The sequence below is a fragment of the Hyla sarda genome, chromosome 1 (assembly GCF_029499605.1).
Source record: "Hyla sarda isolate aHylSar1 chromosome 1, aHylSar1.hap1, whole genome shotgun sequence".
NCBI lineage: Eukaryota > Metazoa > Chordata > Amphibia > Anura > Hylidae > Hyla > Hyla sarda.
This window is the reverse complement of record NC_079189.1, coordinates 371,162,367-371,176,831: the sequence shown is the minus strand read 5'-3', so window position 1 is coordinate 371,176,831 and position 14,465 is coordinate 371,162,367. Positions and strand designations below refer to the sequence as shown.

At 40.4% G+C, this 14,465-nt stretch overlaps 1 protein-coding gene across 4 annotated transcripts in view; it reads right to left on the bottom strand.

Annotated features, from left to right (window-relative positions):
* Positions 1-14,465, bottom strand: part of PCSK5 (proprotein convertase subtilisin/kexin type 5) — a 459,846-nt gene that overhangs the window by 192,815 nt on the left and 252,566 nt on the right. For all 4 annotated transcript variants that reach the window (XM_056523317.1, XM_056523326.1, XM_056523339.1 and 1 more), the window contains exon 11: positions 998-1,115. In XM_056523317.1, the coding sequence (XP_056379292.1) occupies positions 998-1,115 (118 nt within the window). The remainder of the gene's footprint in view (positions 1-997; positions 1,116-14,465) is intronic.

Genomic DNA, 14,465 nt, shown 5'->3' with positions numbered 1-14,465 from the left:
TGCTGAGAGCATTTGGATGATCCAGAAGAGTATTGGGAGAATGTCATATGGTCAGATGAAACCAAAGTAGAACTTTTTGGTAAAAACTCAACTCGTCGTGTTTGGAGGAGAAAGAATGCTGAGTTGCATCCAAAGAACACCATACCTACTGTGAAGCATGGGGGTGGTAACATCATGCTTTGGGGCTGTTTTTCTGCTAAGGGACTAAGACAAGTGATCCGTGTAAAGGAAAGAATGAATGGGGCCATGTATTGTGAGATTTTGAGTGCAAACCTCCTTCCATCAGCAAGGGCATTGAAGATGAAAGGTGGCTGGGTCTTTCAGCATGACAATGATCCCAAACACACTTCCCGGGCAACAAAGGAGTGGCTTCGTAAGAAGCATTTGAAGGGCCTAGCCAGTTTCCAGATCTCAACCCCATAGAAAACCTTAGGAGCCAGTTGAAAGTCCGTGTTGCCCAGCAACAGCCTCAAAACATCACTGCTCTAGAGGAGATCTGCATGGAGGAATGGGCCAAAATACCAGCAACAAAGGGTAAAAACCTTGTGAAGAGTTACAGAAAACGTTTGACCTCTGTTATTGCTAACAAAGGGTATATAACAAAGTGTTGAGGTGAATATTGGTTATTGACCAATACTTATTTTCCACCATAATTTGCAAATACATTCTTTAAAAATCAGACAATGTAATTTTATGGATTTTTTTTTCTCATTATGTCTCTCATAGTTGAGGTATACCTATGATGAAAATTACAGGCCTCTCATCTTTTTAAGTGGGAGAACTTGCACAATTGGTGGCTGACTAAATACTTTTTTACCCCACTGTATATTAGTCCTAGAGAACCAGTCAACTTTTTAATATGCATACAGTACAATTTAATATGTTTATTGGACTATACTGGGTGACAAGAGCTGCACCAATAAACACAATCGCAGTAGCCATTTATGTATTATATATCTGTTCAGAAGAAAATAGAATACAATGTATGACATATTACTTGATCTGGCGGTCTGTGTTTTCAACACAAATGTGCTGTGCAGGGACCGTGTTCCATTTGTCTGCTTCTATCACCATGGCTTCAGCATCCATCAAGCCGAATCCATATAGGTGACTCACTGGTGGGTAGATGGAAAAAATTAAAGTCAGCAAAACAAACATACATTTTTTATTGAGCAATGTGTTAACTCTTGGGATACTTGAACGTATTATTGCACCTTAGGTATCTATTACAAAATAGTATAACCATAAAAAGAAAAATGTTTGTTGTTTGCATTATTTAAATGAGTTTTTTTTATTTTATTTTTTTACATAAATGTAAAATGACAGCCTACCCCAAGGATCCCTGTTCATCTTTGGATGCTTACATTTTAGTCCTGGAAATCCCCTTGTTAGTTTATAACTATTATGTAAAGATTTACGATGTGCCCAATAAAGCCTGGTTACAGGGCACAACCTCATGGCCTGTATACAATAAGGTATCTAGGCTCACCTAGGCCCACACAGGAATATAGTGTCAAAGGACATGTTCACATGGCAAATGAGGAGGCTGAAAACTCTGAATCCACATGGACATCTTGTCAGAAATCAATACAGATCTTTGGTACAGTTTTCAATTTCAGATGCAGCTTTTCATGTGGATCTGTGCCAAAAAATGGTCAAATGCATAAATATGAATTCTGAAGCTGAATATGTGATGAAAGCCTCTTATAAAATGACATGTCCTTTATTTTAGGCACTGAAAAATCAGCAACGCTGGTGGGAAACCAGCGCACAGTGAAATCTGTTTCCCATTGAAGACAACAGAAACTGGTTTTCATGCTGAAAAGATACTTATTTGGGGCTGAAAATGCAAAGATGCTACATAGGAATCAGAGACAGTTTTTATTGTAAACATGACCAACAAAGTTCAACAAAAAATAAACTATATATAATAACCCACTGCTTCCTAAAGATCTTTTTGGACTGCAATATACATAGAAAAATCTACCTACTATCAAATCCTAATGTAGTATCCTATGTTTGCGGTAGAAGACAATGTCAAGAAGGAATGACAATTATAATGAAGTCTTAGCGGAATTGTTAAACTAACAAGCTAGATGTTGCACTATTAAACAATAAACACAATTCAATAATCTATTTTGTTGTTATTATTATTATTAATAATAATAACAATAATAATAATAAAAGTGATAAAGATAAGGACCACTGATCATCTTTATTTACTATCATCAAAAAATGAACAAAAGACAGAAGCACCTACATAATATAGACATAGTGTAAGTAACCTAATCACAAAGGATACCTAGACAGCAGTCAATATTACTAGTGATGAGCGGCATTGGCCATATTCGAATTTGCGATATTTCGCAAATATATAGACGAATATTCGTCCTATATTCATGAATTTCGCGTATTCGTTATATTCACATATGTGAATATTCACATATTTGAGGAAGAAAACAGTGAGGGGTTGAGCAACTTTACTATTGGTTGCTAGTGATGTTGTTGATAACCTCTGACAAGTGTATTTGCATCATTCTAATTGGCCCACAAGTGAAAAGAAGGAATATGAGAATATTCACATATGCGAATCTGTGCATATGCAGAAAAAAGTGAATACTCGTAATTTCAAATATATAGCGAATATATTCGCAATATTCAGTAATTTGCGATATTCACAATGAAAATTTGGAATGCGAATATATGCACCCAACACTAAATATTACCACTTCAAAGCTCGGGACTGTATAGTGAGGCATACAGCTGCAGGTATTTAACGTTTGGGACTACCTCAGTAAATAAGTGCATGAAGTGTTAACACTTTAGTGGTGGGAAGGTGAAAAATTACACTTTGCATTGGATACTTTCATCAGTATGCAGACTAAACACTTAAGGGGGAGATTTATCAAAACCTGTTGTAACGCCGAGCGCTTTGGGCCCCGCTTCCCCTCCGGAGCGCTCACAGCGTCACTTCCCTGCTTACAGCGCCCCAGTCAGCGAGTCTGACAAGGAGCGCTGCTCTGTGTCCCTCGGCGGGGATGCGATCCCCGTGGCGGGACGTGCCCGGCCGCGGGTCGCATTCCGTGTCACTCACCGGCCCCGTCCTTCTGCTCAGTCCCAGCACGCGCGGCCCCGCTCTCTAGGGCGCGCGCGCGCGCCGGGTCTCTCAGATTTAAAGGGCCAGTGCACCATTAATTGGTGCCTGGTCCAATTAGTTCCTAACACTCCCTACACTATATAAACCCACTTCCCCTTCCTGTCCCTGCCGGATCTTGTTGTCTTGTGCCCTGAGAAAGCGTTTCTGTGTGTTCCATTGCCTGTGTATCCAGACCCTTGCCGTTGCCCCTGACTACGAACCATTGCTGCCTGCCCAGACCTTCTGCTACGTCCGACCTTGCTCTTGCCTTGTCCTTGTGTACCGCGCCTGTCTCAGCTGTCAGTGAGGTTGAGTCGCTATCGGATGGAACGACCTGGGGGTTACCTGTTGCTGCAAGTCCATCCCGCTTTGCGGCGGGCTCTGGTGAAAACCAGTAACCCCTTAGATTCCGTTCCCCTGGTACGGCCAACGCCATCACCTCACTGACACAGAGGATCCACCACCCGTGTCCTCTCCGCATACCAGTCCGGATCCTGACACCTGTCCATAGGAAAAGTTGCTGAGTTGCCCATAGCAACCAATCAGATTGCTTCTTTAAGAAATTATGTGATTGGTTGCTATGGGCAATTCAGCAACTTTTCCTCCTGCCGGATTTTGATAAATCTTTCCCTTAGAGGACAGCCATATCCCAATGCTCTTGAAGACCTATCACAGTATGGTGGCAGTATCACCTATATCAGTAGGCTTCTAAGCACATATAGACATGTATTAATAGACATGAATTAATGGAGAAAAAAGACATTCACTTACTCCACTTTTCATGAATTGCCCCAAATAATTATTAAGCTATTCAATACTTATAGACCAATGTATATTATAGACATAAACGCTTAGGCACTCTTCATACCACCATACTTCATTTAAGGTTTCTAGTTAGGTAATGGATTGCCAGATCTACAACATAACAGACACCCACGGTGTTACATTGTGGTGCCCATTTTTTTTTTTTTTTTTGTCGTTGTTGTTTTTGTGTCTTGATGCATTCATTTTTATATAATTATTATTCAAATGTAAGTGTTAAGTCCGTAGATAGGAATTTATGCCTACATAGTAGGTATGTTTTGTCATTGTACGTTCGCTGATAGTTAGCAAAGCATTACACAGATACACATGATGGTCAACCAGAGTAGAATGTATGGCCTATGAAAAGAGAACATCAAAAATGGCCAACCTCATTCAGAACATGCTATTGAGTAAGCAGAGGCCACTGTCGATGTCACTTGTTCTATGCTATAGAATAGAATGACATAAAAGTAGATATTTCAATAATAAGGTGATCTGTGCATAAAGCCTGCTGACAAGACGACACCAGTGTGGTGAACCAACACAGAATTCTGTCCAGAGTCTTAAAATGTATGCCCAATATAATCTATTGGTTGGAGGCCTATGGGAATGTAAATTTTGGATATGTCACTGATACAAAAAAAAATGTAATACGACAAGTCTTGCATATCTGTAGTGTAACCTTATATGTAACTACATGCATGGCGAGCTTTATAAACAAGCTAGAAAAAGGATGTAAAACCCAGGCAGAAGCAGGCAGGCTGAGAATACCCATCTCATGCAAACTTCACTAACAATGGTCCAGGCAACCTTAAGAAATGTTCTATTGATGTCATTTCCATCATGATGCGGGGTTCTGGCAGCGAGAGACAAGCCTGGAAACCTGTAGCCTCATGTTTAATCTTTGCAGTGTTCTTATGATGTACATGACATATGGCAGAACCTTTGATTTAGATGCGAGTTTCCCTGGCAACCGTGGACTTTAATGTTTTTTTTATCAATATGGAACTATTCATATTTCTTACAAAAGTCTTCTATTTGTAGAGGGTTAGGAATAAATCACTGTATTAAATAATAGTACTAGTCTAGTCAGTTATTACCTCTTAATGAGTGGCAGCTATTGAGATGCCACAATTCTAAATGCAAGAAGTGTAAGACATGGGCAGAAACTTTACGGGGTTTAATGTCTTTTTGATCCCTTTTACCCAACATTAAAGGGTTTATTCAATCTACAAAAGCCCTGTGTGCATATGGTTTACCTGCAGTAAGGCTAGTCACCTGCTAGTGATCCATCTATAGCTGAGATGCTTCTGTATGGCTATGTTCACATTCACCTCAGAGACTCCATCAGCAGCCTCCGCTGCATATTCCGATGGATTGATGGGCAGAATAGCACTGTATGCAATGCCAGCCACCACCGTAGAACCCAACAGATAGTAGTTTACCATAGATTTGTTCCTAGGAACTTGGAAACCCAAACCCAATTTAACCCTACTAATATATTGTAGTATAGGCAATAGATGCTTAGCACTCAGATTGTCAAACATGATGGCTGGATTGGCACTGTGCAGCGAGCAGGGAAGGGCAGAATAAAGAACATATTAGACAGATAAGGGTCAATGATACATCACTGTACATAGGGGTACAAATACAGCCAAAGGACTGACTAGAGTAATGAGAATACAGCACAAAAGTAAAGGACATATTTCAGAGGATCATCCTATGTCGTTAAAGGGGTACTCCAGTGGAAAACTTTTTTATTTTTTTTATCAACTGGTGCCAGAAAGTTAAACAGATTTGTAAATTACTTCTATTAAAAAAATCTTAATCCTTACAGTACTTATTAGCTGCTGAATACTACAGAGGAAATTCCTTTCTTTTTGGAACACAGAGCTCTCTGCTGAATCACGATAACTGTGCTCTCTGCTGACATCTCTGTCCATTTGAAGAACTGTCCAGAGTAGGAGAAAATCCACATAGCAAACATAGGCTGCTCTGGACAGTTCCTAAAATGGACAGAGATGTCAGAGAGAACTGTGCTTGTGATGTCGGCAGAGAGCTCTGTGTTCCAAAAAGAAAAGAATTTCCTCTGTAGTATTCAGCAGCTAATAAGTACTGGAAGGATTAAAAAATGTTAATAGAAGTAATTTACAAATCTTTTAACTTTCTGGCACCAGTTGATTTAAAAAAAAAAAAAAAAAAAGTTCTCCACTGGAGTACCCCTTTAAAGTGTGTGACGATTTTTAAGGAAACAGAAGATCATGAATTTAGTGCTTGTGTGGGTTGAGTGACAGGTAGAGACAAGGAAGTGAAGATAGGATTTTGCACTGCATTTAATGTATTCACCAAAGATGTATTTTTAGTGAACGTCTGCATAGTTTCCACATGAATCAAGAGAAATACCTATATATGTTGCATGATTTATGTCTACACCGAGGGGCTTCTTTTAACCGATGCAAAGTACGGTAAGTGTTTAGGATTAAGATATTACTATGGGGCTTTTTCCTGATGTGAAGTAACATCATGCAGAGAATGCCATAGGCATTATTTCTGCTTGATAACATTCACAAATGGTATGAAGCTGTAAATGGAGTAGTCTGTATCTATCATACTATCACACTGTGCCTCCCAGGCATGTCAAGCTGTAAGGAAGAGCAGCGTTAACATACCGCCGTGATGCAGGCTATATCTTAACTTTCCATGCCTTAGGTTCCTTTACTTCATGCAGCAAATTTTCTTTTAACCCTACGCTTAACATAAAGCAATATTTTTCCTAGGAAATATGTTTAGTGGCTTTCCAGGCAATAAACTATGTAACCCAGGATACACTGGGCATATCGTTACTCACTGTTATATCATGTAGATCTTGAGGTAGATAAAAAAAACAGATTTTTTTCTTGCATCACTGGACCAGTGGAATAAGAAGAGACCAAACTCTTATGGTTGTAAAGGAATAGCGTTTATTTGAAAGCACATCAACGCGTTTCCGGCCTGGAATGGGCCCTTCATCAGGACAAGGTGCTAGTCTAGCTGCAGGACCAAAAGACTGCGAGCTGCAGGACCAAAAGACTCACTCTACATGCGAATACAGGTATTGTGCTCTTAGCGCAACACCAAAGGGTGAGTGAGATTCATATGTTTTTTCCTCTATTACCATTGTATAACTATACTTCACTAGGGGCGCGTGTCCTGTTTTTTCTTTTCCTCCTCTTTATTTCATGTAGAATTTATGAACGATGGGCTATTAGAGGGAGTGGCACATGGCTCTGGAGGGCAATAGATGTAATTGGGAACAATTGCTGATCCCTGATTCAATGAAAATCCTTCAATGCTTTCCCTTAAAATAGTTTCCCATATTCAGTTGGTCTCAGGGGGCTCACAATGAAGTTGTCCAAGCTATAAAATCCTGTATATGCTCACAATGCAGGATATGGTGTCCAGATAAATAGAAATATTCCAATAATAATAATAATAATTTAATTCATTACAATGTTTTGCTCTACTTGAAGACATTTATTGAGAACTGTCTATGTTCTATACTGTGTATTTCACAATCAGAAATCTTCAGTTCGGAAAATGTAAATACAGAATATGGAAAAGCATAGGTGAAAATGGAAGTGGAAATTTATCATGCGAGCAAGATCAAGGTAGGTGTAAAAAGTTTCTACAAGTGTCTCAAAAATGGGATGTTGCTTAGAGAAGTCATCAAATAAGGCAAATTCCTTAAAGGGAACCTGGAATCACTTTTATGCCATGAGTCATTGGGACAGCTACCAGCAGCTTTTTCTCGCCACACCAGCTTTGATGAATAGATCTCTCCCTGTTTGAATGTAGCTGGAGAACTATATTGATCAAGGCTGAAGGGGCAGGGAGAAGCCACCGGTGACAACCCCAACGACTTGTGGCTCAGGCAGCATGACAAGCTTCATTTTTAGGGCAAAATGTAACTGTGCATGTATGGTGGCAATTAAGTGTTATAAAGTGCCACCTCATGCCACATTTTACAAATGTGTTACATATTGCACATATCTGTAACATAAAAATCTCTTTATTATTCTTATTAGGTAGAAACAAATAATTTCCCTTAAGACCAACACAACCAAATCACTGGTCCTTGGGACAAGACTAACACTTTCAACTTTTCTTTCATATGCCTCATCTGCCGTGATGCTATCAGTTTGGGTCATCAGACCCATGGTCACGCCATGACATGTGGCTGTCATAAAAATACATAGATGCAGCTGTATAGCGCATTGTCTGCAACTATCCTATTATGGGCTGATGTACTTTTGTTTGTTGATCATGTTGTTCATTTTATAGCTTTAAACCATTTTATGATTGTATAATCCTGTAAAATATGTTGATACTACGTAGATTTAGGCTGTGGTTATTATACCAAGTAAGCCGCTTTTTTGTGGTCACTATGGACATGTCACTATGCAATGTCACACTGCCACAAGCTCATTTACACAAAATATATTCAGTAGAGAAATTCAAGATTGTTACATTTTATCTAATAAAAAAATCTTTGGCGCACGATAAACATAATAATGTTTTACATCTCCCTAGATAAAATTATATTGAAGATGTAATAAAATGTTACTTTTATATGTGCGCACAATCAAAGAAAACATAAAATTGCGCCATGTTCTTAATTATAATGAAAGCATTTATTTGCTTACTGTTTGGTCTGGGCGTAACTGGTTTATTTAAAGGCGTTCTATACATTTGCTAACAAAAGCTTTTTAGTGCTAAAATAAAAAAAAGCAGTAACTTGGCAATGTGCACCGAATGCAGTCAGCAGTATATGGTTTTATTCTGGTAGCCAAAGCTTTGTTCAGAAGAAAAAGAAAAAGGCGGAGGCGCTCCTTGTGGAGTAAATTCACTTCAATGGTAGAAGGGATAGGGGGAGAAATCACTGCTCACCCGACATAGTTGTGTAGCCCATACACAACAATGGAGATTGCGTGGATAGAGTCAAGGTCTGCAGCCTTCCTGGTATAAACAGTCATAGGTAAAGCGGGCTTCTAATCCAGGAATTGGACGGCGCTGACCGGGACAAGAGGGATTTATTTTGTTAATGCAACGCGTTTCACCACGCATGCGTGGCTTCCTCAGGCAGGGCCTGAGGAAGCCATGCATGCGTGGTGAAACACGTTGCATTAACAAAATAAATCCCTCTTGGAAGGTATACTACCTGTCTGGTGTCCTTGTCCCGGTCAGCGCCGTCCAATTCCTGGATTAGAAGCCCGCTTTACCTACGAAAGCTTTGTTCAGGAACACGTACAAATATGTACTGTCTTTGCATGCCTATGACTGGACGTTCACAACATTTTAAGCTCTACTGAAAAATTATATCAAAGTACCCCAAGACTATGCTGACTATAAAATGCATAACATGAGCATATTGCAAGTCCCCATAACCCTAAAAAAGTCTTAGATCTTAGATAAATGTCATCCAGTGACCCTAAATAAAAGTATATGTTGTAAAGACTAGTATAGACTAGAGAAAGTTTGCTGATGTTTATATATATACGTGGTCATAACATGCAACTTAATGCATTCCTCTGGAGCGCTAGTAACACAATGTGGGAATGGTACAATTCTCTTTTTACTTTCTCTGAATATAACAGTTTTTCTTTTTTCAGATGGTGATGGATTTGTGTGATTTGTCATTAGAGCTGTTAAAATAATAGTAAAAGATCACTTCCACGGATAGTATGAGGATATATATGTTACTAATTAGGGAGAATCAGGCCTGTCAGAGTGATGAGTGACTCTGCTTTCCTGTGCGTGTTGTCACACAATTTGTCTTCTTAGGTACTTTATTCAGCCAATTCCAGGAGAAGTTATGTATACTTTCATGCTATGTCATATATTCTACCACCATGCGTCTTAACTTCGTATTGAAGGCAGTAACATTACAGTCTACTTAAGAAAGTCAATAATTCTGAACATTTATGATTTGTATTATAATCATTTAGACCTTAGACCTTTTCTATTCATCTACAAAGTTGAAATAAAAGGAAATGTCTTTATTTTTATCCCCCTCATGCTGTCCATCTGGCTATTTACATTCATAGAGCATATACCTCATGCTATAACTATGTAAATTAAACTCAGCACCATGAGGAATAGCTCACTTATTCTGCCAGAATCCATGGGCCTTCCATGGTGTTAACTGAACCAATTGGTACAGTTTATAGCCTAGTAATTGTAGCACTGACAAATGACCAATGTTACCACCTCCTTCAAAGTCGATGCAGTATCGGTCCCTATAAGAGGGTTTGCAAGAAGGAGTATATCCAGAAGCTGGAGGGAACAGAGGGGGATCTGGGTTTTAGCAGCAAGGAAATGGAAGCATTATTGGAAGTGTTGGAGCAGAGACAGAAAGGGGTCAGAGAGCAATTGCAGGGGAAGCCAGAGGGAAGCCATTAGCATATTAAATAAGAGGATGGGCCTGTTGGAAAATATAGAGGAGTCAGGGGAGCCAGCTTGCTGTCTCCATTGCATACTGAAATGCAATGCTGCAAGAAGATTACAGTGCCAGAACTCTGCATATACTGAACACATTAACCCCTTAAGGACCAGGCCATTTTACACCTTAGGACCAGAGCGTTTTTTGCACATCTAACCACTTTCACTTTAAGCATTAATAACTCTGGGATGCTTTTACCTTTCATTCTGATTCGGAGATTTTTTTTCGTGACATATTCTACTTTATGTTAGTGGTAAAATATTGTCGATACTTGCATAATACCTTGGTGAAAAATTCAAAAATGTTATGAAAAAATTGAAAATGTAGCATTTTTCTAACTTTGAAGCTCTCTGCTTGTAAGGAAAATAAACATTCCAAATAAATTATATATTGATTCACATATACAATATGTCTACTTTATGTTTTCATCATAAAGTTGACATGTTTTTACTTTTGGAAGACATCAGAGGGCTTCAAAGTTCAGCAGCAATTTTCAAATTTTTCACAAAATTTTCAAAATCTGAATTTTTCATGGACCAGTTCAGGTTTGAAGTGGATTTGAAGGGTCTTCTTATTAGAAATACCCCACAAATGACCCCATTATAAAAACTGCACCCCTCAAGGTATTCAAAATGACATTCAGTAAGTGTGTTAACCCTTTAGGTGTTTCACAGGAATAGCAGCAAAGTGAAGGAGAAAATTCAAAATCTTCATTTTTTACACTCGCATGTTCTTGTAGACCCAGTTTTTGAATTTTTTCAAGGGGTAAAAGGAGCGACAGTGGAATTTTTGAGAGTGAGTTTTTCTGAAATGGTTTTTGGGGGGCATGTCACATTTAGGAAGCCCCTTTGGTGCCAGAACAGCAGAAAAACCCCCACATGACATACCATTTTGGAAACTACACCTCTCAAGGCACATAACAAGGGGTCCAGTGAGCCTTAATACCCCACAGGTGTTTGATGACTTTTCGTTTGTGTAAAGGAAAAAAAAAATTTCCCTAAAGTGCAGTTTTTTTCCCAAACTTACCATTTTTATAAAGGGTAATGGGAGAAAATGCCCCCCAAAATTTGTAACTCCATCTCTTCTGAGTATGGAAATACCCCATGTTAGGACCTAAAATGCTCTGCGGGCGAACTACAATGCTCAGAAGAGAAGGAGTCACATTTGGCTTTTGGAAAGCAAATTTAGCTGAAATGTTTTTTTGGGGGCATGTCGCATTTAGGAAGCCCCTATGGTGCCAGAACAGCAAAAATACCCACATGGCATACTATTTTGGAAACTACACCCCTCAAGGAACATAACAAGGGGTACAGTGAGCCTTAACACCTCACAGGTATTTCACGACTTTTTGTTAAAGTTGGATGTGTAAATGAAAAAAAAAAATTTTTCACAAAAATGCAGGTTTTTCCCCAAATTTTACATTTTTTCAAGGGGTATTAGGAAAAAATGACCCCCAAAATTTGTAACCCCATTTCTTCTGAGTATGGAAATACCCCATGTGTGGACATCGAGTGCTCTGCAGTCAAACTACAATGCTCAGAAGAGGAGGAGCGCCATTGAGCTTTTGAAGAGTGAATTTGTTTGGAATGGTAGTCAGGGGCCATGTGCGTTTACAAAGCCCCCCGTGGTGCCAGAACAGTGGACCCCCCACATGTGACCCCATTTTGGAAACTACACCCCTCACAGAATTTAATAAGGGGTGCAGTGAGTATTTACACCCCACTGGCATTTGACAGATCTTTGGAACAGTGGGCTGAGCAAATGAAAAATGTAATTTTTCATTTTCACGGACCACTGTTCCAAAAATCTGCCAGACACCTGTGGGGTGTAAATGCTCACTGTACCCCTTATTACATTACGTGAGGGGTGTAGTTTCCAAAATGGGGTCACATGTTGGGGGGACCATTGTTCTGGCACTATGGGGGCTTTGTAAACACACGTGACCTTCAATTCCGGACACATTTTCTCTTCAAAATCCCAATCGCGCTCCTTCTCTTCTGAGCATTGTAGTTCGCCCGCCGAGCACTTTACATCCACATTTGGGGTATGTTCTTACTCGGAAGAAATGGTGTTACAAATTTTGGGGGGCATTTTTCCTATTTTCCCTTGTGAACACCAGCATTTTAGTGAAAAAAAATAATTTGTTTTCATTTTTCCATCCAACTTTAACGAAAATTTGTCAAACACCTGTGGGGTGTTAAGGCTCACTATACCCCTTGTTATATTCCGTGAGGGGTGTAGTTTCCAAAATGGGGTCACATGTCGGTATTTATTTTTTTGCGTTTATGTCAGAACCGCTGTAAAATTAGCCACTCCTGTGCAAATCACCAATTTAGGCTTCAAATGTACCTGGTGCGCTCTCACTCCTGAGCCTTGTTATGCGCCCGCAGATCATTTTACGCCCACTTATGGGGTATTTCCATACTCATGAGAAATTGCGTTACAAATTTTGGGGGTCTTTTTTTCCTTTTACCTCTTGTGAAAATAAAAAGTAAAGGGCAACCCCAGCATGTTAGTGTAAAAATTTTTTTTTTTTTTACACTAACAGGCTAGTGTAGACCCCAACTTTTCCTTTTCATAAGGGGTAAAAGGAGAAAAAGCCCCCCAAAATTTGTAGTGTAATTTCTTCTGAGTATGGAGATACCCCATATGTGGCCCTAAACTGTTTCCTTGAATTACGACAGGGCTCCGAAGTGAGAGAGCGCCATGCGCATTTGAGGACTAAATTAGGGATTGCATAGGGGTGGACATAGGGGTATTCTATGCCAGTGATTCCCAAACAGGGTGCCTCCAGCTGTTGCTAAACTCCCAGCATGCCTGGACAGTCAGTGGCTGTCCAGAAATGCTGGGAGTTGTTGTTTTGCAACAGCTGGAGGCTCTGTTTTGGAAACACTGCTGTACAATAAGTTTTGAATTTTTATTGGGGGGGGAGACAGTGTAAGGGGGTGTATATGTAGTGTTTTACCCTTTATTTCGTGTTAGTGTAGTATAGTGTAGTGTTTTTAGGGTACATTCGCACTGGCGGAGGTTTACAGTGAGTTCCCTGCTAGGAGTTTGCTCTGCGGCTCATACTTGAAGCAGAAAACTTACTGTAAACCTGCCTGTGTGAATGTACCCTGTACGTTGACATGGGGGGGTAAACCTCCAGCTGTTTCAAAACTTTTGTACTTTTGCAACAGCTGGAGGCACACTGGTTGGAAAACCTTCAGTTAGGTTCTGTTATCTAACTCAATATTTTCCAACCAATGTGCCTCCAGCTGTTGCAAAACTACAACTCCCAGCATGTACTGATCACCGAAGGGCATGCTGGGAGATGTAGTTATGCAACAGCTGGAGGGATCGCAACTACAACTCCCAGCATGCTGGGATTTGCAGTTTTGCAACATCTGGAGAGCTACAGTATAGAGACCACTGCAAACTGTGGCCCTCCAGATGCTGCATAACTACAAATCAGAGCATGCTTAGACAGCAAACAGTTGTGTGGGCATGCTAGGAGTTGTAGTTTTGTAAGATCTGGAGGGCTATAGTTCAGAGACTACCATATAGTGGTCTCAAACTGCAGCCCTCCAGCTGTTGCAAAACTACAACTCCCAGCATGCCCAAACAGCTGTCTGGGCATGCTGGGAGTTGTAGTTTTGCAACATCTGGAGTGCTACAGTATAGAGACCACTATATAGTGGTCTCGGACTGCAGCCCTCCAGATGTTGCTAGGCAACTTAACGGCTTCCGTCGGATCCAGGGAGCCTGCTGCATGTCATCGCCGCCCGCCGGTCTCCGACACCGATCGTCGCCCGCAGCCTCCGCAGATCGGTAAGTGGACTCCGGCGCCGGTCCTCTGTTGTTTCCCCGTTCTGCCCCGCCTATTGTGGGTGGGCAGGACGGGGAAAATGAAAGTTAACCCCCCCTTTTCCCCGATCTGCTATTGGTGGTCGCGTCTAGACCACCAATAGCAGGGATAGGAGGGGTGGCACCCCTGCCACCTCACTCCTATGTCTTCAGGGGGATTATGGGTGTCTTAAGACACCCGCGATCCCCCTTATATTCCGG